Source organism: Girardinichthys multiradiatus, chromosome 3 (genome assembly GCF_021462225.1).
Source record: "Girardinichthys multiradiatus isolate DD_20200921_A chromosome 3, DD_fGirMul_XY1, whole genome shotgun sequence".
NCBI lineage: Eukaryota > Metazoa > Chordata > Actinopteri > Cyprinodontiformes > Goodeidae > Girardinichthys > Girardinichthys multiradiatus.
Window position 1 is genome coordinate 26,559,515 of NC_061796.1, and position 24,954 is coordinate 26,584,468.

At 38.9% G+C, this 24,954-nt stretch overlaps 1 protein-coding gene across 3 annotated transcripts in view; it reads left to right on the forward strand.

Annotated features, from left to right (window-relative positions):
* Nucleotides 1-24,954, forward strand: part of grik2 (glutamate receptor, ionotropic, kainate 2) — a 559,972-nt gene that overhangs the window by 224,712 nt on the left and 310,306 nt on the right. For all 3 annotated transcript variants that reach the window (XM_047360663.1, XM_047360664.1, XM_047360665.1), the window contains 2 exons: nucleotides 4,121-4,174; nucleotides 18,664-18,837. In XM_047360663.1, the coding sequence (XP_047216619.1) occupies nucleotides 4,121-4,174; nucleotides 18,664-18,837 (228 nt within the window). The remainder of the gene's footprint in view (nucleotides 1-4,120; nucleotides 4,175-18,663; nucleotides 18,838-24,954) is intronic.

The following is a 24,954-nucleotide window of genomic DNA, read 5'->3' on the forward strand; positions in this document are numbered from 1 at the left end:
CACAGACTACTTCTCAGTACCTATGCTTTCTGGCTGATGTTTTGGTCACTTTTGAATGTTGGTGGTACTTTCACACTCGTGGTAGCATGAAACGGACTCTACAACCCACACAAGTGGCACAAGTAGTGCAGCTCATCCAGGATGGCACATCAATGCGAGCTGTGGCAAGAAGGTTTGCTGTGTCTGTCCGCGTAGTGTCCAGAGTCGGAGGCACTACCAGGAGACAGGCCAGTACACCAGGAGACATGGAGAAGGCCGTAGGAGGGCAACAACCCAGCAGCAGGACTGCTACCTCTGCCTTTGTGCAAGGAGGAACAGGAGGAGCCTGGCCAGAGCCCTGCAAAATGACTTCCAGCAGGCCACAAATGTGCATGTGTCTGCACAGACAGTTAGAAACCAACTCCATGAGGATGGTATGAGGGCCCGGCGCCACAAATGGGGGTTGTGCTCACAGCCCAACACCGTGCAGGACGCTTGGCATTTGCCAGAGAATACCAGGATTGGCAAATTCACCACTGGCGCCCTGTGTTCTTCACAGATGAAAGCAGGTTCACACTGAGCACATGTGACAGATGTGACAAAGTCTGGAGAAAACATGGAGAGCGATCTGCTGCCTGCAACATCCTTCAGCATGACCGGTTTGGCAGTGGGTCAGTAATGGTGTGGGGTGGCATTTCTTTGGAGGGCCGCATGGCCCTCCATGTGCTCACCAGAGGTAGCCTGACTGCCATTAGGTACCGAGATGGAATCCTCAGACCCCTTGTGAGACCATATGCTGGTGCGCTTGGCCCTGGGTTCCTCCTAATGCAGGACAATGCTAGACCTCATGTGGCTGGAGTGTGTCAGCAGTTCCTTCAAGATGAAGACATTGAAGCTATGGACTGGCCTACCTCTTCCCCAGACCTGAATCCGATTGAGCACATCTGAGAAATCATGTCTTGCTCCATCCACCAACGTCACGTTGCACCACAGACTGTCCAGAACTTGGCGGATGCTTTAGTCCAGGTCTGGGAGGAGATCCCTCAGGAGACTATCCACTGTCTCATCAGGAGCATGCCCAGGCATTTTAGGGAGGTCATACAGATATTTATTAGAGCAGTAAAACAATAAGAAATAAGCTCTGGCACTTTTAGTTACCGGTGTTCTATCATCTCTGTCATTTAGAAATATACTACGGTGGCCGGAAGGCGCAAACCAACATTACAATATGTGAAACACTTACATGTCCCGAAACAAATTTATATTTGAGAAAACACATTTAAATTTTAGAAAACAAATTAACAATTAAAAAAACAAATTTACATTTCAGAAAACACTTTTACATGTCCCGAAACACATTTACAAATGACAAAATCTTATGGAAAGGAAATGTACCAACTCCGACGCTGACCCAGAAGTGGTAACAGGAGCGCTCATGGTGATCCAAGATGGACAGGAATTGAGTGACTTTTCCCCCTTTTCCGGAACTACTCCTTCAGTTGTTTAGCTACTGGACTCCAATAGGTATGACCATTGCATATAGTCATCCTTATAACGTATTTCAAGTGCTAAGAGATCACAAATGATTGGACAATAAAACATGATGTGAATATATTCGGCAACTTTGTAAAAGATAGATGGAAAATATCTAACATTGGCGGGCTTTAAGTTTGAAATTCCACATCAGATCTTGATTAAATTCGATGAGTGTCATCTGAAACTTTTCTCGTCATCCTGAAGTGAGAGTATTCAATCAATATACACAGACACTTAGGGAAAATAAATATAAAATGACTTATTTTTTAGGCCTTTAATTTTGAAATTCCATATCACATGCTGGTGACATTTAATGAGTGACATCTGCAGGGGTTCTTCTTTAAGCTTGAAGTGAGGGTAACCACTGGAAACATTTTCTTGCCATAAACATAGTGATGTCAAAAATGTCCTAACTTTAAGGGCTTTAATTTTGAAATTCCACAACAGATGTGGGTGAAATGTGTGACACCTGGAGGTGTTCTGTCAACATGGGGTGAGAGCGGTCACTGGAAACAATTTTGTTTTAATAAGCATGGAAGCTTAGGGAATCTAAATGGACATACACAAATTATGAACACACAAATGACCACATAAAACAGTGACAATAACTAAAATGTCATATCTACATATTCGCAGGTGGATTTTTAAATATCTAATATAAATAAAAGCAACAATGACCTCAACGGCCACGAGTGAGTTCATTTAAAAAATATTGCTTTTACAAAAATCTCAGCAAGCACCACTGCTGTAATTCAAAATGTTTTCATGAAAACCGCGCAAAGGCTGATTTGACCGACGCTTTTCGAAGTGGAGGCAGTTGGCTTCACCGCAGTAAAACAGAGTTTACTGCTGGTCTGGCACCCACTGGCATCCTTGCGGCAACCTGAGGCACCCTCATAGCCAGAGACCCTACACAGTGCCAGCGTGTTTTTAATTGATTCATTTTATTTTTTGTGAGTAACATTACAGTAACCATTCATGAGCAATAATAAACCGAGTGTTTGTGGAATGTCTCTTCGTCATCCTTTCAGCACATTATATATAATGCTATTTAGGATATAGTTTCCATCTCAAGTAAATACACCCACCTTATATCATTGGTCTAACGCTGTTTATTAAATAATGACCAGTAATGACATCATCATTTGAAATTATTGCTGAATACAGTCAATAGCTAATAACTATAATGACAATAATGAAAATAAGCACTGGCTTCAATAAAAACAGCAGCAGCCAGCGTGGCAGCATCCTAGAGGCTTTTACAGCTGGTCTGGCACTCTGTTGCATCTTCTGGTGGTGGAAGTACCATTTTCTAGTTGCTACTGCCATGAATTGAGCTGTTGTCTCTTAGACTCTAAGCACTGACCACACAAAAAACAAAACCGATTTAATCTACTCATGTACCACGAAACGGGCAAAACCCCACTCGATTGCTGTCCATTTTGGGTCACCATGAGCGCTCCCGTTACCACTTCCGGGTCGGCGTAATAGTTTTTACATTGCCTTTCCATAAGACTTCGTCATTTGTAAATGCGTTTCGGGACTTGTAAAAGTGTTTCATGTATTGTTAGTGTTTCCTGAAATGTAAATTTGTTTTCTAAAATGTAAATTTTTCTCAGGCTTTGTAAAAGTGTTTCAGATTTTGTAATGTTGGTGTGCAACTCCCGGCAACCGTAATACAGTAGTTTCACCTACTTTAGTAATGTATTTTCTTAAGCCCTCACTGAAAATAATATCTTTCATGTAGTTTTGACAAAAATTCCAGATCCGTCTAACTACTCCACCACGTTCTCCGCTCCAACCAATCAGCTCCTGATCCACATTCCTCTTCAGCCAACCATCCCTCCAGGCTTCGCTTTAAAAGACCTTCATACGCAGAATCTCCTGCTCTTCAGCTGAGCTTTGACCCTCCTCCACCCTATCTCCACCATCAGGCTTCAAGCTCCTTCCAACTCCCTGATCTCCTCAGGCCTCCACTCCACCACCAGTGTCAGGGTACCAGGGGGAAGACTTCTCTAATTCTCTAATTATTTAAGCTCATGTCATTATCAGCATCCATGTCTTTCATCGGGGTCCTTGCCCCAAAATAAAACAAACATCAGCTAATAACTTCTCTAATTGCCATCTGTGTTTCTCTCATTTGTGAGTCTTTCCAGGTTGAAATGATGTATTCCATGTATTTTCATTCATTTAATTTATTCGAGTCAACAGTAAGCAACCATTGTGAAGCAATCTTTCAGTATTGTTGTAGAGTTACTATGGGGGTGGGTGCCACTGCTTACCAATGATCCATATGTTTTATATCTATGGAATCTTGTGTAATCTTCCATGCTGTATTATCTTATATATGCCAAATTTATTTTGAGCCTGAGCTGAGTCTTTCATTTTTTTCAGCTGTTTGTCTTCTTGGTGGGTGTTTACCTCTTATCTTTAAGCCTGTGGCTGCAGCAGTGTATATGCCTTCTCACATTACATGGTAGTACAACCATTGGATCAGGCAAACACCCAAACCACTATATGTGTGTGCATGTGTGCAAAATGTGGTGAAATGTTAACATTCATTCCTAACCCTTCTGGCTTTCTCTTTTATTGTCACTCGTTCTAGGCTCTTGCTATGGGAATGATGACGGAGTATTATCACTACATCTTCACCACATTGGTAAGTACAGAACATGGCTGTACAGAGCTGCAGTTGCTTTATTATCTATTGTAACTTTCTCACCACAACAATAAAGATTAGTTGCATGCCCAAAGAATAAGATGCTGCTCTTCAATCTTTATTTCTTCATTTTCTATCTTATTACGGCTTAGAAGGGGTGAGAAAGACAAGTACCTAAACTGAAATGACTAAGATAACAGTGACCCACTGAAAATTCTATAACAGTTTGTGCAAGAGATGTGCATGAACGCATAATTGGCAGAACATGAAAATTCACACAAAACTGGCAAAGTAAAACTAATTATTTTTGTTTTAAAAACATTTTGTCATTCAGCTTTTATTACTTTTAGTTAATCCACCATTTGTTTTTATAGCTTCTTTCACCCATCAAAATGTTGCTCTAAACCAGGGGTGTCAAACTCAATTTACCTTAGAGCCACTAAAGGCAGAGTCTGGGTGAGGTTGAGCTGCATCAGGTATTCCACAACAAAATCCAATCTTCTTAAATGTCATCATTAACAGTCCTCTGAACATGAACTGTCCTAAACATAAGTGAAACACTGAAGAACGGTTCTTTGGAACCTAGTTTCTCTTGCCTTCACCTTGCTGCCAGAGACCTGGCAGTGCTTCCACTTACAAAGCTGAGCCACATTTGGCTTGAGTTATAAAGCAGTGGAGACCCTCAGTAGGGCTTGAAGGTGCTCATCAGTAAGTCTGGACCTATACTTGGACTCACTGAAGTTCAAGGTGGAGAAGAGCTTTTCACACAAATATGTGCTCCCAAAAAGCACATGGTCTGTCTGAACATTCGGGATCTCAGGGAAGCTGAAGGTAAATGTTCTCAAAAATGTCCAAAGCTTCTCTATTATTCCACTCACCTCCTTGAACTTGGCTTTGAGGTCCGAGTTGCACTGCAGGTCAATGAGCTCCATTTGAAGCACAGAAGGGGCATCTTGCACATCAAAAGACAAGGGGTCCGCAAAAATTTGAAAGTGGCTCCGTGTGTCTTGAAGTCTGCAAATCTGTGATCAAATTCCTGTTGTAGCCTCAAAATGGCACCAACATACTTCTCATCACTGAATAGTGTGCCTGTATTCATAAACGTCTTGCATGGTGGGAAATGGCAAATGTTAGACTGAGAGAGTTGGGCTTTCCATAACACAGTTGTCAGAGGCAGCACTGACTAGCTGCTCTGGCCTTGTAACTTTTTGTTAAGTACATTCAGCTTATGTGTGATGTCAAGAAACAAGAACAGTTAAGTCCATGAGCCATTTGGGATCACTTAGCACAGGAACAGCCACCCCTTCCTTCTCCATGAAGTCTTTTACTTCTGCTCTCAACTCAAAAAATCTCTTCAAGACGTTTCCCCTGCTGAACCAATGTACCTTGGTGAAGTAGAGGACATCCTCAGATTCTGACGATTTTTTCTAAAAAAGCACGGAACCTCAGGTGCTTTAAGCCCCGGGATCGGATTTGTTTGATGCATTTCACAATGACTGACATCACATTGTCAATCTTAAACAGGCATTTGCTGCCAATGGTCTGCTGATGGATAATGCAGTGCAGAGCGATGGCCTCCTCCACACCCTCATTTTCTAGCTTTCTTTGAACAAGTGCCACCAGTCCATTTTTCCATCTCCCTGTCATTGCTGGTGATGCGTCGGTTGTTAAATCAGCAAGCCTGTTGCATCACACACACAGCTGGCCAAATATCTTCTGAGCGGTGGTCTGGCCATACATTGGAATTACTGTGAGCAACTCCTCCATCACTTCAAAATTGACATCAACACCACAGGCATACATTACTGGTCAAAGGTTTTAGATACACTTTCTCACTTAATGGATCTCCTTATTTTCATGACTGTTTAAATTGTAGATTATAACAAAAGGCAACAAAGCTATGAATGAACACACATGGCATTATATCATAAAACAAAAACTGTGAAATAACTCTAAACATTTTTATGTTTTACATTCTTCAATAGCCACCCTTTGCTTTGATTACTGCTTTGCTCTCTTAGCATTCTCTCCATGAGCTTCATTAGGTGGTCATCTAAAATAGTTTCCAAAGAGTCTTAACGGAACTTACCAGAGGTTCATTTAGAGACAGCTAAAGGTTATTATTTTAGTCACCACAGCAAGGGGTGGCTACTTCAAATAATCGTAAATATAAAACATATTTAAAGTTCTTTTACAATTTTTCATTTGCTGCATAGAGTGGGGAGGACAAGTATTTGATACATTCCTGATTTTGCAGGTTTTTCCACTTGTAAAGCATGTAGAAGTATTTAATTTGTATCACTCTTCAACTGTGAGGAATGGAATCTAAAAAAGTCCAGAAAATCACATTGTGTGATATTTAAGTTATTAATTTGCATTTTATTGCATGACATTAGTATTTGATACATCAGAAAAACCAAATTTTATATTTGGCACATAAACCTTTGTTTGCAATTACAGATATCAAACGTTTCCTGTAGTTCTTGATGAGGTTTGCATACACTGCAGCAGGGATTTTGGACCAGATCCTTCAGGTTTCAGGGATGTTGCTGGGTAATACGGACTTTCAGCGCCCTCCAAAGATTTCAATTGGGTCCAGGTCTGGAGACAGGCTAGGCCACTCCAGGACCTTGAGATGCTTCTTATGGAGCCACTCCTTTGTTGCCCTGGCTGTGTGCTTCGGGTCGTTGTCATGCTGGAAGACCCCTATCCATGACCCATCTTCCGTGCCCTTACTGAGGGAAGGAGGTTGTTGGCTAAGATCTCCCGATACATGGCCCAATCCATCCTCCCCTCAATATGGTGCAGTTGTTCTTTCCCCTTTGTAGAAAAGCATCCCCAAAGAATGATGTTTCCACCACCATGCTTCACGGTAGAGATGGTGCTCTTGGGATTCCTTCTTCTTCCTCCAAACACAGCAAGTGGAGTTTAGACCAAAAAGCTCTATTTTTGTCTCATCATCTAGATCATCATTGACAAACTTCAGACAGGCCTGGACATGCACTGGCTTGATCAGGGGGACCTTGGGTGCACTGCAGGATTTTAATCCATGGCAGCATAGTGAGTTACTAATGGTCTTCTCTGAGACTGTAGTCTCAGCTTTCTTCAGGTCATTGACTAGGTCCTGCTTTGTAGTTCTGAGCTGATCCCTCTCCTGCCTCATGATCATTGATGCTCCACGGGGTGAGATCTTGCATGGAGCCCCAGACCGAGAGAGGTTGACCGTCATCTTAAACTTTCTCCATTTTCTTATAATTGCCCCAACAGTTGTCTTCTCACCAAGCTGCTTGGTTATTTTCCTGTAGCCCATCCCAGCCTTGTGCAGGTCTACTATTTTGTGTATCAAACACATGTTCTCCCCATTCACAGTTTTGATGCCTTCAGTGAGAATCTACGTACAATGTAAATAGTTATAAACATAAAGAAAACCATTAACTGAGAAAGTGGTTCTAAAACCTTTGACCAGTAGTGTATTGTGAGCTGAGCAGTGTCATTGAAGTCTGTGCTATCACAAGTAACTGAGTAGGAATCAAGACATTTGACTTTCTAAAGCAGTTTATCAAAAATATTACTGGACAGGTCAGAAATGCGCTGGGCCACGGTGTTGGCAGAAAGTCTGATGTTGATAAACTGACCTTCCTTTAAATACAAGTTATACTTGCAGGCTATAATATGCACTGTTTTGACAAATTCGCCTTCTGTGAATGGCTTTTCCGCCTTAGCAGTCATCTCACTAACAACATAGCTTGCTTTGACTGCTGCATTATTCTCTTTGGTTGCTTTCATGAAGAAATCGTTTTCCCTAAGTAGACATGTTTTAAGATTGGCAACCCGGTTGGCTCTGTCATCCTCCTGGTATTTTGCAGACTCCTCAGCAATTCTAGTTGAGTAATGAAGTTTCAGGTTGTATTTCTTGTGCACCACAACTTTATCTGTGCAAATAAGACATGTCCCTGTGCTCAACAACTGTTGTGATTATTATTATGAATATATTATTTAATATTGTCAGGTTTTGTTTTCATCTGAAATCACTTCAGCATTTGCCCTAACTTGGAAAGGCATTGTTTATTCGTCCTAATTTGGATCTCAACAGCAGTGCAACATTCGTAGGACATAAGTAGGTTGATAACCTACAAACAGATTAAATAAACATTAAATATAAGAAACAAAAATGTATTCACTTTGACTTTTAATATTTAACTAGTTTCTTAATTAATGTTTTTAAAAGTTTACTTTTAACTTAACAGTGAATTAAACAGGTAAACAAACTATGTTGGAAACCATGCATACTAATATGTATTTGTGAGCACAGGTGAACAGGATTACCTAATAGATTTGCCTGCTGAGATAGAGCAATGACAGGGATGGGTGCGATTGATTGTTTGTAGAGTGCACTCCAGTTGCGTGGAGATAGTGAAACATTCAAAACTGTCAGATTTGTTGGTTTAACTTGACACCTCCCACTTGAGCTCCTGGGTTTTTAACCTAAGGAGGTCACATCTTTCTATCTCCATCGTCAGATCTGGTCACTGCAGTGTTTCTTGTTCTTCTATTGGCACAACAATGCGCCTGACATCTCTATGAAGTATTGTTGAAGGTATCTCCATTGAGTTTTTTCCCCTTTTTGTTTGTTTGTCCTCCAGCTTTAACAGTGGGCACATGGTAACTTGGATAAGTCCTTACACATCTCTCACAGTTCCCTTTTTATCACTGTTTTACCCCAACCACTTTGCCAAGTTTGTACTGACCTCTCAGGGCATTTTGGTATGCAAGCCAAACAATGTCTCCTTTTCATCGACTGCCATTTACTTCAGACAAACAAATTTGGTCCAGCCAGTTGACTCCACTTTTTCCAGAATCTGTCAACTTCCGTTTGAATGAACTTTAGTCTTTTGAGTGAATACCCTTCAAAGTCAAAGCCATAGTTATGACCTCTTGGACCAGTTCTTCCCAGCAACAGGGAGTTAGGAGTTATGTAGTTTATGCAGTCTTCTCAGCTTTGAGTTCTTCCATCTATTGGTCTTTCATTAGCCAGATTCGCTGCAATATACGAATGTTTGAAATTCTCCCCATGTGAAGACTCCATCTCCTCCTAAATTGTGCAAAGCTTGCTTGACAATCTTTACAGCTGCTTCTACTGCTCCATTTCTGTGGGGGGAGTCTGCAGGATGTATTTTCCAGCACCATTCAGTCCCATGTTTCAAAGTTTCATGGTTAAAAAACAAATAGAAATCACTAAGAGCAGATTTAGCTCCAACAAAGTTTCTCCCACCATCTGACCAAAACTTTTTTGGATGCCCCCCAGGGCTGTCACTGCTGAAAAAGCTTTCCTTTGGAGCTTTGCGACACCTTCTTTTGCAGACACAGCAATGTCTTTGGCAGACTTTATCGGCCATTGTTCAATAGGTTGGCACAGGAAATTTGGTCCATTTTGCCACTGTGAATCCTCTTGAAAGTCCTCAGGAGATGCTTCTCTTGTTATACTGTCGGCAATATTGAGATCACCTGGAATCCACCACCAATCTGTGACAGGTCCAGGTTTCCGTATTTCATCAACTGCAAAGAAAGACTGGTATCCATAACTGTCATGCTGAATGGCTTTGAGCTCGGTGCTTTTCAAAATACCTCCTCAGACGAGCTGCAAACACTGCACCACAAAAAAAATCACAAAAAACAAACATTAAAATCCAGACCAAAGTGTACTTCCTACATCGGAATATGCGTGATGATATTGGTGGATGAACTATCACATGGTTTTCTTTCACACCAATGCCCACAACAACCGGAAGTGATGTCATTTCCTGGGTGTTTTTTCCCGGGAGTGGTCTTTTTTTTTTTTTCTGAAGTTGTAGTTTTTTCGCGGTAAACTTCTCTCACACTTTCATTTTCGTTGTTTTTTGCACTTGTTATTGTTTGAAGATGGTCTTATGAACATATATGTGTGCTCAAAGGTATCTGGGACAGTTAGAGATTTAATTACACTTCTGTAAATAGTTTATTTTGATGTACATATTATCTTTTCTCAAACTGTTCACAATGTACATTTTATATCGTTTTGGTCTCTGTTCATAACAATTTGTGTATTTCAAAAATGAAGTTGTGCACCCACTCCAAATAAATTTTCTGTGGTTTGAAAGGGTTTTATGCAACTTTTTTATGTTGCAATTTTTGAGGGATACAGCTATGATATTTCTGTATTTAGGAAAATATGTGCAAAAAAAAAATAAAAATGATTTTAATTTTTATGGTGGTTAATTGCACATTTTAGCAATTTACTTAGTTAATATGGAGTTATTATGTACAAAATATAAAAATGTTGAATGTAAGGGTTGTATTGATGTATAACAGATTGAAATGTTCCAAAAAATGGCTCTACAGCATGTACAAATGTAAAAATATGCTCTGGCGAACTTGTTCTATGGTTGGTCATAAAGGGTCAAATAAAGTTCGTCTTAACTTTCAAACACAACAAATTAGCTGAGCATATAGTCTGCTAGCACTTAGCTGAGTGTTCTCAACACAAACAAAAATAATCAAACGTCATTTAACAAACATTATTTAGATTATTTTAACTCTAAACTAATCTCTGCCCAAACACTACCTCTCACGTGTACTGTGCTGAGGGAAAGTTTCTGGGCGACGAGATGAGAGTGGTCCAGTCATCCACATGTGGACTGAAAGGGACTAGTATTGCAGCTAATCTCAGGAGCTGTAAAGGGGTCGGCCCTTAGCCGGCCCTGCCGAACTGTACGACAAAGGCATGTTTGGCTCCTTGAGTGGCCGCAATGCAGCGGGGTAGCTCTCGCTACCTGGACCTACACGCAGGAAGGCGTGTGATGTGGTCCTAGCCTTCTTTTCCAGGCAGTGGAGGAAATCCGCTTTGATTAGGGCTGCTTCTGAAGCCCTCAGAATAAAAGGCAAGTCACGCTTGTCTCATTGCACCCTTTACATGATTGAATCCCAGATCCTCGAACAGCAAATCATTACTTAACTTTGTTGCATGTGATCATAGTTACTTTTGGATCCAAGTTGAAGAGTCAGGTTTGCTTGCCAGCAAGGAGATATTTGTGCGTCGTGCCTCTCCTGTCTGCTTCCCATCCAAGATCCACATGGAAAGAGCCTGGTATGTTGGAGCACAGCGTTTTTGTTCAGCTGTGACTCCTCCTCTTCCTGGGCTGAGCTGGAAGTAGGTTAATAGAATAGTTCTTTCTGGTCTTTAATGTTGTAACCCATGCCTGGGGTCCCAACAAACGAAATATTGAATCTCCCACTTTCTTGAAATTGTCTATGCTCATCATCAACCTTTCTCTTCACTGCAGGCTTTAAAAAAGACATGATAAGGGCTGTGTGACAAGAATATATATTCATTTCGCTTGGTGTCGCTCTCAAAATAGTGTTTAGCCAACCAACAATGCACGGAGAACGTAATTTCACCAATGTGCATCATTTACGCTCCTTTTTTCAGTAACAACAGTATGGTGGAAGAAGAACAGTTTGGCAGAAGTCACCTTTCTTTGTGCACTCAATATTCTTGTCTTTTATGATGACATGGACATCATGGCATTTGTAGATGATAGAAAGTACCAGCATAGCGAGCGCAAAAAAGACAACTGCTAGCGGGCTGTTCATTATCAGCCATGTTTTTGTTGTAAACGTAGTAATAGAAAAAAGTGATACAAATAACATTATATAAAAATGTCTTTGTAATGTTTAATGTTTTGATGAGTAAATATTTTTCCGCAAATGATTCAGTGCATTCCATTTATGTAAATTTTATTTGGAATAATTTGTCTGTGTACATCACATTATGGCAGATCAAGCACAGAGTGCATGAAGCAGGGACAGTGGGACACCATTAATATTTTTTTATATACAAACCATATACTATGTACAAACCACACCGACATTTTGTTGACTATATAATCGAAACAGGCAGACCCCTGATTACGCCAACCTAGTGCCAACCATTCCCCCTGACCTGGGACGGCGGGCAGGGGCTGGCTGAGTGGCTCTGTCGGAGGTCCACTACCCCCTGTGACATCGTCAACAGTATAAGGGGTCAAAGTAAAAATTTACTTGAAATGAATTGAAGGGGTGAAATACTGAACATGGTAAAATAAAATTTTTTGACCCACAAGCAAGCTTGAGTCAGATTAGTTGAGCTCAGGCTGCAATGGCAGACGATGGTGGTGAAAATTGTGAATAAAATGTAAATAATACGCTTTCTGTGACCCCAAATAAACTTTAAACTTTTTTAGGTGAGAATGTAGGTTTGTTGAACTCAAATATCTACTCAGTTTATTAAGATTCCACTTAATTTAAAAAAAACCTTTCACTTGTGTCTCTCCGCAGCTCCACTGCCGTACTATTGAAAAAGCATGCAAATGGCTATGGACTAGAAGTACTCCGCTGTCGCGACGAGGCTGCTGCCGTATCCCAATCTAATGGAAGTAACAAAATTATACTCTGAATGCGGTGAATAATAAATCTGAAGTGGCAAAAATGGAGGCGCTAAAATCAAGGCAGTGAATGAAAACAGGCAACGTTAAATTTGATAACCTTGATATTCATAGTAACAATATTTAACATGTTATCATTTAAATGACATTCAAATTCACGGATTCTAATTTTTTACAGAGAAATCAATCACATGCTGGTTTTTACAGCACTCAATTTTATCATGTTGAATATTTCACACCTTCAATTTATTTCAAGTTCATTTTTGTTACTTTGACCCTTTATACAACTTAAAACATTGGAATTGTGAAATGAGTCTCTGCTTCCTTCGAGCCCAGCCGATGGCCCGTCACCGAGAGCCATATACCCCACTGTGATTGGTAGCTTCATTCATCTCTAGCTTGCGCAATAAAGGGGCCTTCCAAACATAATGCAATAAAGTGGCAATTATTAGGGTTCCAAGCCCGCAGATGCGGGCGAAGGCCATGCAGGGCATGGCCATTCACCTGCTCCCAGTGGAGCAGGGAACCATATTGTTTTTGCTTCGTTTTTTTCATTATTATCATTATTATTATTCTCTGCTAAAAGTCATTGGGCGCAAGAACCAGAAAATACTGGAAAGAAACTGACATAGCAACCAAGTAGGGAATCACAACCACTACTCAGATACTAAAATTCAGACCCCCTAACAACTAGGGGACGCTATTACGTATGACATCGCATTTGGGCTTATAACGTCCAAACCGTAATTCCCACACTCCAAAGGTTTATATCACCTTGTTCCTTGGATGATTCTGCATCACTTTGTAATTGGCCACGCCCACTTCTGCCTAACCAGATTTTTTTGCTACGTCGCGACAAAGTCAAAATCTATTTCCACAACTCCTCCTACATTTTGAGCTCAATCAAGATAAAACTCTGTACATACGATTTACAGAGTTAGCGGGACACAATGGGATGAAATCTTCGAAAGTTGTGAACAGCACAAAAGTCAATTGACTATATTTCATGATTTCCAAACAAGATTGGAGAACCTGATAGAGAATGGGCTATTGTGCCTATACATTGAGTTTGATACACATTCAATAATAGGGGGCGCTATAGGCAACAGAAGTTTATATCTGCATAACGGATTGATGGATTGACAAGCAACGTGGTCCATATGCTCAAGACCTTGACCTCAGGACATACTTTTAATATGATTAAAAAGTGGGCGTGGCTTATATGCTATCTCACATTTGACCTTTGAACTCAGTGAATTTGAAAGATTTTGTCAGGGAAATTACAGATCATATGCAGAATTGTGCTACCTAGGTACATGAAATTTTGTTTATAAGTTTCACCACTAGATGGCACTGTTGTAATGTAAAATGCGTTTCTGTGATTATATCTGAAGCTGTTGCTTGCAGAGACTAAATCTCAATTCCTGGATTTTCTTTGAGTCATTCTTAATCATGTCAGTTTTGAAAAAAAATCATAGAGTTATGCAAATTAGCAACAATGTTGCGTAATATGCGAAACCTATTTTCATTAACTCCTCCTTAGGGGCAAGGCCAATCAAAGCGAAACCGTCCTTGTAAGAATTCAGACATAGCTGACAAAACAATATGGAACGGATTTTAAAATTATTTTTCGGTTTGTGAATTATATGCAATCAAATTTTTTGAAGCAAAAAAAAAATCTTTTTGGCCCAACTTGAAAATAGATTAAGATGTACAAATAATTTTCATACCAGTAGTGCACAAGGTCAAACTGTTGGTATGTACTCATTTAGAGGGGAATCTAAGCCTAGGGGGGGCTATAAGCAAGATAAAGTTATATAGCCAAAATGGCTAAATTGATTTTTATAAAATGTGGTACATTTCTTCAGGATACCACTTAGAGAATATGTTATCAATATGGTAATGATTGGGCAAAGGGGGCCTGGCTTATGTGGGAAAATGTACCTCCAACCCTTCACTTATAAAGAAATGCCCCAAAAATCACTCATGGTACCTAGAGAAGCCAAAACCTTCAGGATATATTCTTTGCATAATTCTGAAAAGTACCTATTCTAGCTAAAGCTCTATCTCAAAGCGTGTCACTACATTGTACAATGTTTGGTAATAAAGCTAGCAGTTGTATCTCAAGTTTTGTTGGGCCAAACACCGTGGAATTTTGCACACTACTTAAGTAGATGTTGCCTATAATCCCCAATAAACTGCCCACTTGTGTACAATTAATTTGTAAGGATATATGCTAATCAATAATGGCGATTATAAATTAATTTTGATTAAATCATTAAAGTGTGGTGGCTGGAGAAAATCAGGCCTATTCTACATATGAATGAGGTTCTTGGTGAATATTTTGAGATGTGTCTCACAAAGTATGGATTTTACGTGAATTTTTCAATTTTGGTCATTATTACTAATATCATTGAAATGATAGTTAACAATTTATTTTAAAACAGTCATTAAAATTAGAGACATGACAAACAATGTATATCATTCCACATATAGATATGGTTTTCTGAGAATATGTAGGGAATTTTATGAAAAACTATATATTTTATATAAATTATTAAATTTGGCTAAGTACTATGGATATGACAGTTAACGGTTTTTGGTTGAAAAGGTAATTAATTCAGGCACTTGAATAAACAGTTTTTTTTTTCTTCTATAGTTACGGAAATCTGAGAATATTGTGGGAACTGTTTGATGAAATATGGATTTTTAATTAATATTTAAATTCAGTTCATTATAGGTTGTTAATGTATAAACAAAGCCTTTTCATGTTTTTGTTCAAGGACTATTACATTTAGGGACGTTATAAACAATATATATTATTGTAGATATACACAGGTTTAAATGAGAATATTTTGGTAATTTTTATGAGAAACTGTGTATTTTTAAGGAATTTCTGTACTGTCAAAGTACTGTCAAAAAGAATTATGAACTCAGTACATGTGTTAACATTTCCCCCTGTTGTAATAGGCTGTGTTTAGTGTAGTGGATTAGCTGTCTGCCTTCCAACCTTCAGATTCAAGTATCAAACGCTATGCTGCCTGTTAATCAAACATATTTTTTATGAAACTCATTACATCTAGAGACATTATAAGCAATGCATATTATTGCAGATGTAGACAGAGTTAACTGAGAATATTTTGGACACTTTTAATGAATCAGCCCTGGTAATTGATTAAATATGGATTCTGCAGAAAGCTTGCTGTCTATATAAATATAAAATCTTACCATTGGTTTTGTCTTAAATTTCAGGATTAATAAATGACCTGCAGTTACCAGCATGAGAAATGTGGAAGGCACACTGGTCAAAAGCAAATTACACAAATACTTTGGATTAGCAGAAGAATCATAAAATCGCACTGGAACTACAAGGGAAGCTTTTACAGCAAAGTTAATATAAGAGTATTGTAAGCTCTCCTCTGATCTGAGTTCATTTAATTCAGAATCCTGCACTAATGCTGCACTTAGTGTAAATGCTGAAATTTGATTTGTAGTATATCTCTTCTTAGAATGATAAAAATCACAAAACTGCCACTGTGTGCAAAATAGTTAAATGAATCAGTTAGGGCCTTTAATGCCCTGAGCTGCTTTTTTGAAGTGGACGTTAATGGGCTGCATTTACAAACAGAAGCAGATGAAAAGCAAATATTTCTTTAAATGTAGATTCTAATTAAAATCACAGCAAGGACAATCCAAAAGTCTATCTAAGCTAGAGAACTTTAGAATATGAGCTTGGTTTAAAATTCACCTCCTGATATCATGAGTACAAAAGCCATGTTTTGTTTATTAGGTAACAATGGTGGCTCCTGGACTGTTGTCATAGTTTGATTTTGGACCCCCAGTTTCAGAAATGAAGATTCTGAAGTTCAATACTTAGGTTGCGTTTGCTCTTCTTGGAAAGATTTTACAAAATTTTTTTGTCTCTTCTTTAATCTGGTGGAATTAGTTAACACTAACCTATGTTTGGCAGTTGTAAACTTGGTTTATCCAGTCAACCATAGAATACGCTGTTGAAGGCACCTATCCTGAAACCAAGTTAAACAAAGGTTCCAACATACCTTTGCATATGCATGTATTTGTAGAAGATGGGTTAAATAAATCCTTCAGCCAGAACAAACACATTTCACTGAGTTTAATTCTAAGCTCAACTACTTTGGCTGCTAAATCACAATGTCTTCAGAAAACTAAAAACTTTTAAGGACCTTTATTTTTTCTTTTTACTGATAGCAAGCATTCATCAACCAATAAAAACAAACATGACATTGCTCTGAGTTTCGCTGGTTGGACAGCACCTAAACAAAATGTTTTAACTGAAATTCAACATGTGTAATTACAATCTTTACCCATTCCTGTAATGGGCCAAATTGAAACGTTTCTTTAAAATTCTATTACAGTTTTCTCATTTTCAAGATTTCTGAATAAAAGAAATCAACCATTTAATTTTGAAATACAAAATCTAAATGTGGATATTTACAAGGTTTATGCTACATATTTATATTTCTAATTCAGCATTAAATATATTCATAAACACAGTCATAAAACAATGTTAAACATATAAAATATAAACAAACTGACGTTTCAAAATAAAAATCAAGCTAACCTGAATAGATTAAAAGTAAATGATGAAAATTTGATTTCAATGTTTAAAATGGTCTGATCTGGTTGATCTAACTTCCATAAATTAGAGGACACTAACTTAAAGGGTCAGACACGTCTGTTTTTAAACTTGGATACTTGAGTGTCCGATGACCACAGATCTTTGGAGTTTGCAGAACAACTGATACAATTTCAGCAAATGGACAGGAAGGCAAATTGGGGAATCCAGCACAGGTGTGACAATATACATGTGCTCAAACCGAAAAAGATTGTAATGTGTTTGGAGTACCATAAATAATAATGAAAGCATGCTTCAGCTTTGAGACCTGAAACATTTCTTCCCAGAACTTATTTTCCAGGCTCGTTTTGTGAGCGTTTTCACGGTGGAGTCCTGAGGGTCAAGCAGGTAGCTCCACCCACCACAACAGTTTTGGCTGAGGTATCAAAAAAGGTTTTATTTTTTACCTCAGAACACAATTGGTTTTTATAATCTATTATTGTTAAAAGGTAAGAAAGAATATGACCTGTAATTTTAACAGAATTATTATGTTGAAAAAACTCCTGTTTCCTCTGGAAACTCCATTCAAATATTCCTGGTAAATAGTCAGTATTGGAAGACAAAACAATTTGGAAGTTCTTAGAAACAGCCTGAGGTGGCTCATGACAAAAATACAAAGTAGGCTTGGCCTTAAATCTCCTGTTTCAAAACGTTTGGACTATGGGAGTTGTTTTTTGGACGTGATAGAAGCAAAACATTTTTTTCTTCCAGATTTTACAATAAGCATATAGTCAGTGAGGCACCTTGTAAATATCACATAAATGACACACTCTTCAGTTCCTCTAGTTAATGACATTTTCTGACACTCAGTGTCTCCACTCTAGATTAACTCTGTCAGAGTTCATTTAAACAGCATGGTGGATTAAACTTGAAAAGATTGTTAGGCTTGACAGACGACAATAACTGATGTTATTATGTCGACATTTATTACCAAAAGCTCTTTTTATTTAAAAAGGGACAATGTTTAAAATGTTTCAAAGTAACATTGAACATAGAACATGAAGGTTTTCTTTAAACTAATGGCAAACTGTTTCAGTATTTACAGCCGTTCACCAACAGCATAATTTGTCCAAATGTTGTACCGCTATGGTTAGGTCAGTCCCCTCGAGTAGCCAATGCCACTATAAGGCCTCTATTTAAAAGGCAAACTTCCTTATAAAGTGTGACATGAGTCCATGCAAAATCAATAAAATTATTGCAGTTCTCAAAACTCAATAAATTGTCTATCTCACCATCTGCATCATCTAAATGTTACAATATCATTCTATCATTCAATGTTCATGTATTTGAGAAGTCCCCGCAAAAAGCAATATTTTCTCCAAGGTGAAACTTTGGATCAAATTCTGATACCCATGATTTCCTGTGTTTTTTTCCAGGATCTGTTGGCACTGGATGTGGAGCCTTACCGATACAGTGGTGTGAATATGACAGGGTTTAGGATCCTTAACACTGAGAACAGCCAAGTTGCCTCAATCATTGAGAAATGGTCAATGGAGAGACTGCAGGCTCCACCCAAACCTGACTCTGGTCTACTCGATGGCTTCATGACTGTAAGTCTGCTGAACATAATGAATCAGTGATGAATTAGTAGTTGTCAATGTGCTGATGGATTACTGTCATGGGAGTTACATACTTACCCAAGCTTTACATTAGTTCCAACTTTAAACTGTCTAACAACTTTTGTTGGAAAAGGAGGAGGGCCAGGAGCCTTAATAAAACACTGTGGAGTAGCTGCACAAAGCTAGAAGCAAGTGATAAACATGTGTGTCCAACACTGAAACTAGAGGCAGATCTGTGCAAAAATCGCTTCACAGAGCAAACATCTATTTGCACTAACAAATTTGGCCACATTTATGTATATTTATGTAAATCCTAGCTTGAACACATAACTCCTTATTCTACAAAAATGAAAGCATTATCCTTATACAGTTTGCACAAATTACTTTTTTACATTTATTACGTGAAAAAATAACAAAATGTAATCAGCACAATTTGATTTGTTTTTACTCTGACATAACAATAACCATTATTACATTTGTAGTATATTTTTACAGACAAAATATGTTAATATTACATACTGATATATTTTAACATCCAAAAATGCATTATTCTTACAGTGTATTATCGAGCATCTCTGATTGATTTCTAAACATCTTTACATCATTATTCCTCCAGTCAGATGTTGTTCTCAGTGTTCTGAGAAATGCTTCGTGAGGCAGGGCCTGAAGTTCTCTGTCATCTCGGAAGGGGTCCTTCATTTTCCCTACTCAACTTAATACTCTTACGATTGACATAAAAATATAATGTATGAACATGATTTTTGAAATTCTTTTTATGAATTTCATCATTCACTTTAGACCTCGCCATACATAATAACTATTCATTAACTAACTGAATTTTTAATCTCAAATGCCAGTTTTATTGAATAAAGTCACTCTGTTTTGCCCTCCCAAATATGAAAATTAGACAGTTTTAAAAACATTTAAAAAAATCTTGACAAAATGGGAGACAATAAAACACAGCATTTTTAGTGGGTTTTAATACCAGTTAATGAAAACAGACTTTACAAGGGACTTTACAGGAATTTGACTCCGGTACACTTTGCTCTTTTGTTCTGTTTTTGCATTACAGAATATACAAATTTACAATTTACAATGTACAATATACAATGTACAATGCAATATTCTGCATTACAGAATATACAAATTTACAATTTACAATGTACAATATACACATATCTAATAGAAAAGGTGCATTTGCAACATCTGTATGCTGTTGTTCTGTACTCTATTGAATGTTCATCAGAGAAACAGCCTGGGGGAAGAAACTGTCTTTGTGGCGGCTGGTTTTAGTAAACAGTGCTCTGTAGCGGCGGCCTGAAAGTAAAACTCTAAACAGTTTATGTGCAGGGTGTGTGGGGTCTGCAGAGATTTTGGCAGCTGCTCTTTTCTTGACCCTAGACCTGTATAAGTCCTGGATGGAGGGAAGATCAGCTCTGATTATTCTCTCTGCAGTCCTGATTATTTGTTGCAGTCTGGACCTGTCCTGTTTTGTGGATGAGCCAAACCACACTGAGATGGATGAACACAGGACAGATTGAATGATGGCAGTGTAGAAAATGACCAACAGCTCCTGTGGAAGGTTGAACTTCTTGAGTTGCCTCAGGAAGTACAGTCTCTGCTGGGCCTTCTTTCGAACAGTGTCTATGTGTGAAGACCATCTCAGGTCCTCAGAGATGGTGGTTCCTAAGAACCTAAAGTGGTCCACGGCCGATACAGTGTTGTTGAGGATGGTGAGGGGGGTGTATGGGGGTGGTGTTCTCCAAAAGTCCACCACCATTTCCACAGTCTTGAGTGGGTTCAGTTCAAGGTAGTTCTGACCGCACCAGTGTACCAGCCGATCCACCTGCTGTCTGTATGCAGACTCATCACCGTCCTGGATCTGTCCAATGACAGTGGTGTCGTCTGCAAACTTAAGGAGTTTCACGGACGAGTCCGATGAGGTGCAGTCATTTGTGTACAGAGAGAAGAGGAGTGAGGATAGAACACACCCCTGGGGGGCACCAGTACTTATTGATCTGGATCGGGAGAAGATGCTCCCCAGTCTCACCTGCTGCTGTCGGTCTGTCAGGAAGTTGTTGATCCACTGACAGGTGGAGGCTGGGACGTTGAGCTGGGTGAGCTTCTGGTGGAGAATGTCTGGTATGATAGTGTTGAAGGCCGAGCTGAAGTCTACAAACAGGATCCTGGCGTACGTCCCTGGGTGGTCAAGGTGTTGCAGGATGAAGTGTAGACCTAAGTTAACATCATCATCTGCCGACCTGTTTGCTCGGTAAGCAAATTGCAGGGGATCCAGCAGGGGGCCTGTGATGTCTTTCAGGTGCTTCAGCACCAGCCGCTCAAAGGATTTCATGACCACAGACATCAGGGCTAGAGGCCTGTAGTCATTTAATCCTACGATGGTGGGTTTCTTGGGAACCGGGATGATGGTGGATCGTTTGAGGCAGGAGGGGACCTCACATTTCTCCAGTGACTTGTTGAAGATCCTTGTGAAGATCGGAGCAAGTTGATGTGCGCAGGCTTTCAGACATGATGGGGAGACGTTATCAGGTCCTCCAGCTTTCTTTGTTTTCATGCGCTGAAAGAGCCTGTTTATCTCTTCCTCTGAGATCTTTAGTGCAGGCAGAGGATCTGATGGTGGGGGTTGGTTGCTTTATGGGAGGAATTTGTTCCTGAATGGGATGTCGAGGGGATGATTTGAGGTGTGAATGGCTTCTTGTCATGTCTGCAGTAGAAGCCATTCAGACGGTTGGCCAGGAGACGACTCTGTTCAGGATGGGTGGAGGGGCTCATGTGCCTTTTAAACTAGTTAAAAAAAGGCAAATGAAAGACTCAAAGAAAAAATACAGACAAATTATCCCCAGTTTTTTTGTGTATTCCCCAATGTTTAATAATTAGTTTTGTAAGATTATTTAGCAATACAGTGTGGCATTCTACAAGTTTTAGTTTGCCAAAAATTAATGCCAAAAAATTTTGTTGTTTTATGCCTCCAAACTTACTGATAATATAAAACACTGTTCTGGACATGATATATGTGTATAGATGAACATGCAGAGGTTTTTCTTATTGTAATTCTCACTCATCCTGTGGGAGTTCAATGCAAAACCTCAGTGCTCTGGGTTCCAAGTGAGTCCTGGGTGTGATAAGAAGAGTCTTTGTCACTGGGATCTGAAACCTCCCTGATCAGATCACACTGCCTATAATAACTGTTCCACCACACTGCTTTCATACTACTTTCTTATCTGGGAGCTTGGCCAAAAATGTCAACCCACCAGAGACATGGAATACGAAGCAAAAAAAGAGCAATAAAATGAAGGACCAGAAATGAAAAGAGGAGAATGGATGAAAAAGAGGAAAGCTAGAGAGTGGGAGAAGGCAGACTTGGAGTTCTTATATTTTATTCCCACAATGACTGTTGAGGTGTTAAATGTTAGGCTGCTTGGTCTGATTCCAGTTGGAAAGTACTGCCGGGAGCAGCAGCAATATGTTGGCTGCTGATTAAAAACTCTGGCTTGCTTCTTGGTAGTAGCAGATCCTTTTTTTATTTCAAATGAGCAATATCATGCTGAGTCATGTTTTCCGATTGATCTTGGAGAGTGGGTGTTACTCAGTTTGAGCTCCTTTTGTTAGATTTTTGGCTCAATCAATAGTTTCCCACTTGAGACCTGAAATGGACTGTGTGTGTAAGAGGTGGATCCGCAGGTGCCTTTGTTGCTATTAGCTGTTAGCTGCATAAAACCTCAGTCAAATTGGTTTTTGAAATCACACAAAGAACAAGAATGAAATAACTTGCCTATGTTGTTGCTGCTTTGGCTCTGACGTTTGCTAGACATTAAAGCTGCTGAACAAAGCTTGGTGGTATTTCTTCAGATCCATGACAAGAAAAGATTTCTAGTTATGGTGAGTGTGCTGTGAGCCTACTCATCACTGACCTAATGGCACCTGAGTTTCAAAGTGAGGCTTAATTAATTAGACTACTCCAACTAGTCAGTAGCTAATGCATATTGACAGTGTGAAAGCTTCTGTAACTGATTGACTGCTTTATTTGGTTACTGTATATACAACATTGTGTGGTTATGCAGTGAATTGCTGATTTCCTGTAACTGATATAAATAACACTTAAATACCTCTTAACTACCCTTCTTATAAAAGAGATACAATACACAGAGATATCTGGGGACTGGCAAGTTTCAAACTCAAAAATGAGATCTTTTTCTGGATCGGCATCTAAGTAGTGTTTTTATCAGATCCTGCTGATAAAAACACTTTTTGGCGTGGAAGGTTTTACTGATATGAAATGGCAAAGTCAGAAATTTTACCCATTTCTAGATTAATTTATGTTGAAAAAATAAAATTTGGCAAGAATCATTCAGATCACTGTCAGTTTTTGCTTTATTGCTTGTTTTTTTGTTTTGTTTTATTTTGGTCTGAAATGTGCATTTAAATGTTGCTGGGTTTTCTTTTGGCTCAAAGTCATTTAGTCTTTCCAAATGGCCAGCAACTCATTTTAAATGGCTGTTCCAGTGCCCCCCTTATACTGCTGCATACTAAGCACTGAGGTACTGTAAACTTTGAGGGCATCAGGGACACACATGTACTCTGATGTTCTTCTCCCCTTTTGGCTGTTCAGTCTGACTTAGTGGCATATAAAAGGAAGAGCTTGAGTGTGCATCTTTGAGAAAAACAGCAAGAAAAGAAAAGGAAAAAATAATAATTGTGGTTCGGTCCCTTTGCATTAAAGAGCAAGTCAGTAGATTTGGTTTGAACTTCACAACTCTGCTCCTAATAGAAATAACTCCTGTCTGCAACAAGAAGGATTTAAAAAAATAATTTTGAATGTTGTTCTTTTTCCTCTTATATTGCATAACTGAAAGGGAAGCAGAATAATCTAAAATCAATATTGGCAGGTCAAAGCTTTATGAAAACCGGAGATCAAAAAAGGGTCAAACATTCTGATCGTGCATCTCTAGTAGTTTTTGCAGTCAGTCGATACGAACGAAACATGTCCATTATACAAGCTGATCTTACCAGCACCAACACACACACAACAGCAAACTATACTTTATGTTTTAAACTAGAAAACAAGCCTTTGTAGCAGATCCCAGGCCCTGACAAACAAGAAAGCAAGTGTTTTTTACCATCTTAGTCTGATTCTTGCTGTATTCCTGTTCACACTGACAGAATACGATCTGACTGACCGAGAGCAATACACAGTACAGGATTGCCACACACAGGAATCCAAGATGAGATTCGTTTTACCAAAAGCAAAGCAACTGTATGCTGGTAGGAAAAGAATGAAAACACAATTTGACAGTCACAAAATAAATTAGTTTTTTTGTCTGTGTTTGTGTCAGAAATGATCAGGAGACATGCATCCAATTGCAGTGCAGTCAATTTTTACCAGAAAACATGTAGAGATATGTTTGTCCACATTCCTAAAATGTAGATCTATCACAGTCTGTGCTAAAACTTGACATAAAGGGTTTTTGATTTTGTACAGGAAAAGCATCATTACATTATGATTCCAGCATAGGGCCAGAAGAAGGGTCATTCTGTAAGATGCCTGTGGTCATTCACACACAAACAAGCCTGATCTGCCCAATCCTGCAGGATTGTGTGCTCAAACACACAAAGCCAACATCAGTCAGGGAAGTGGCCAAAATACTTTTGGTTGGTGGAGCACTGCACAAGCCATCAAACAGTTTATGATGAAGCAACTTTCTAACAATTAAATCTGATGTTACCTGAAATGGAAATGTTTTTGTCTTAGATTCATAAATATTATTACAATTAGTTTGGTTTGCTAAATGCCAGAGTAATACTTAAAATACAGTCATCCTTTTCTCTTCACATATAATGGTAATAATGGTCATTATGATCAGTGTTTTCGTTCTAGGGCTGATATGCACATTGTGTGCCAAAACACAGTTGTCTTTAAAACACAGAACCAATCTGAAAAGTATAATAACTACATATTTAAACTAGGATGTTTTAGGTGTTAATGAAATACATCCACAGGAGTCCTCCAATTTAACTCAAATGTTAGAATCTTACAACGATACTTAATATCTGTGCTTTCCCAATTTTTAAAGGCATAGTAATCTGGTA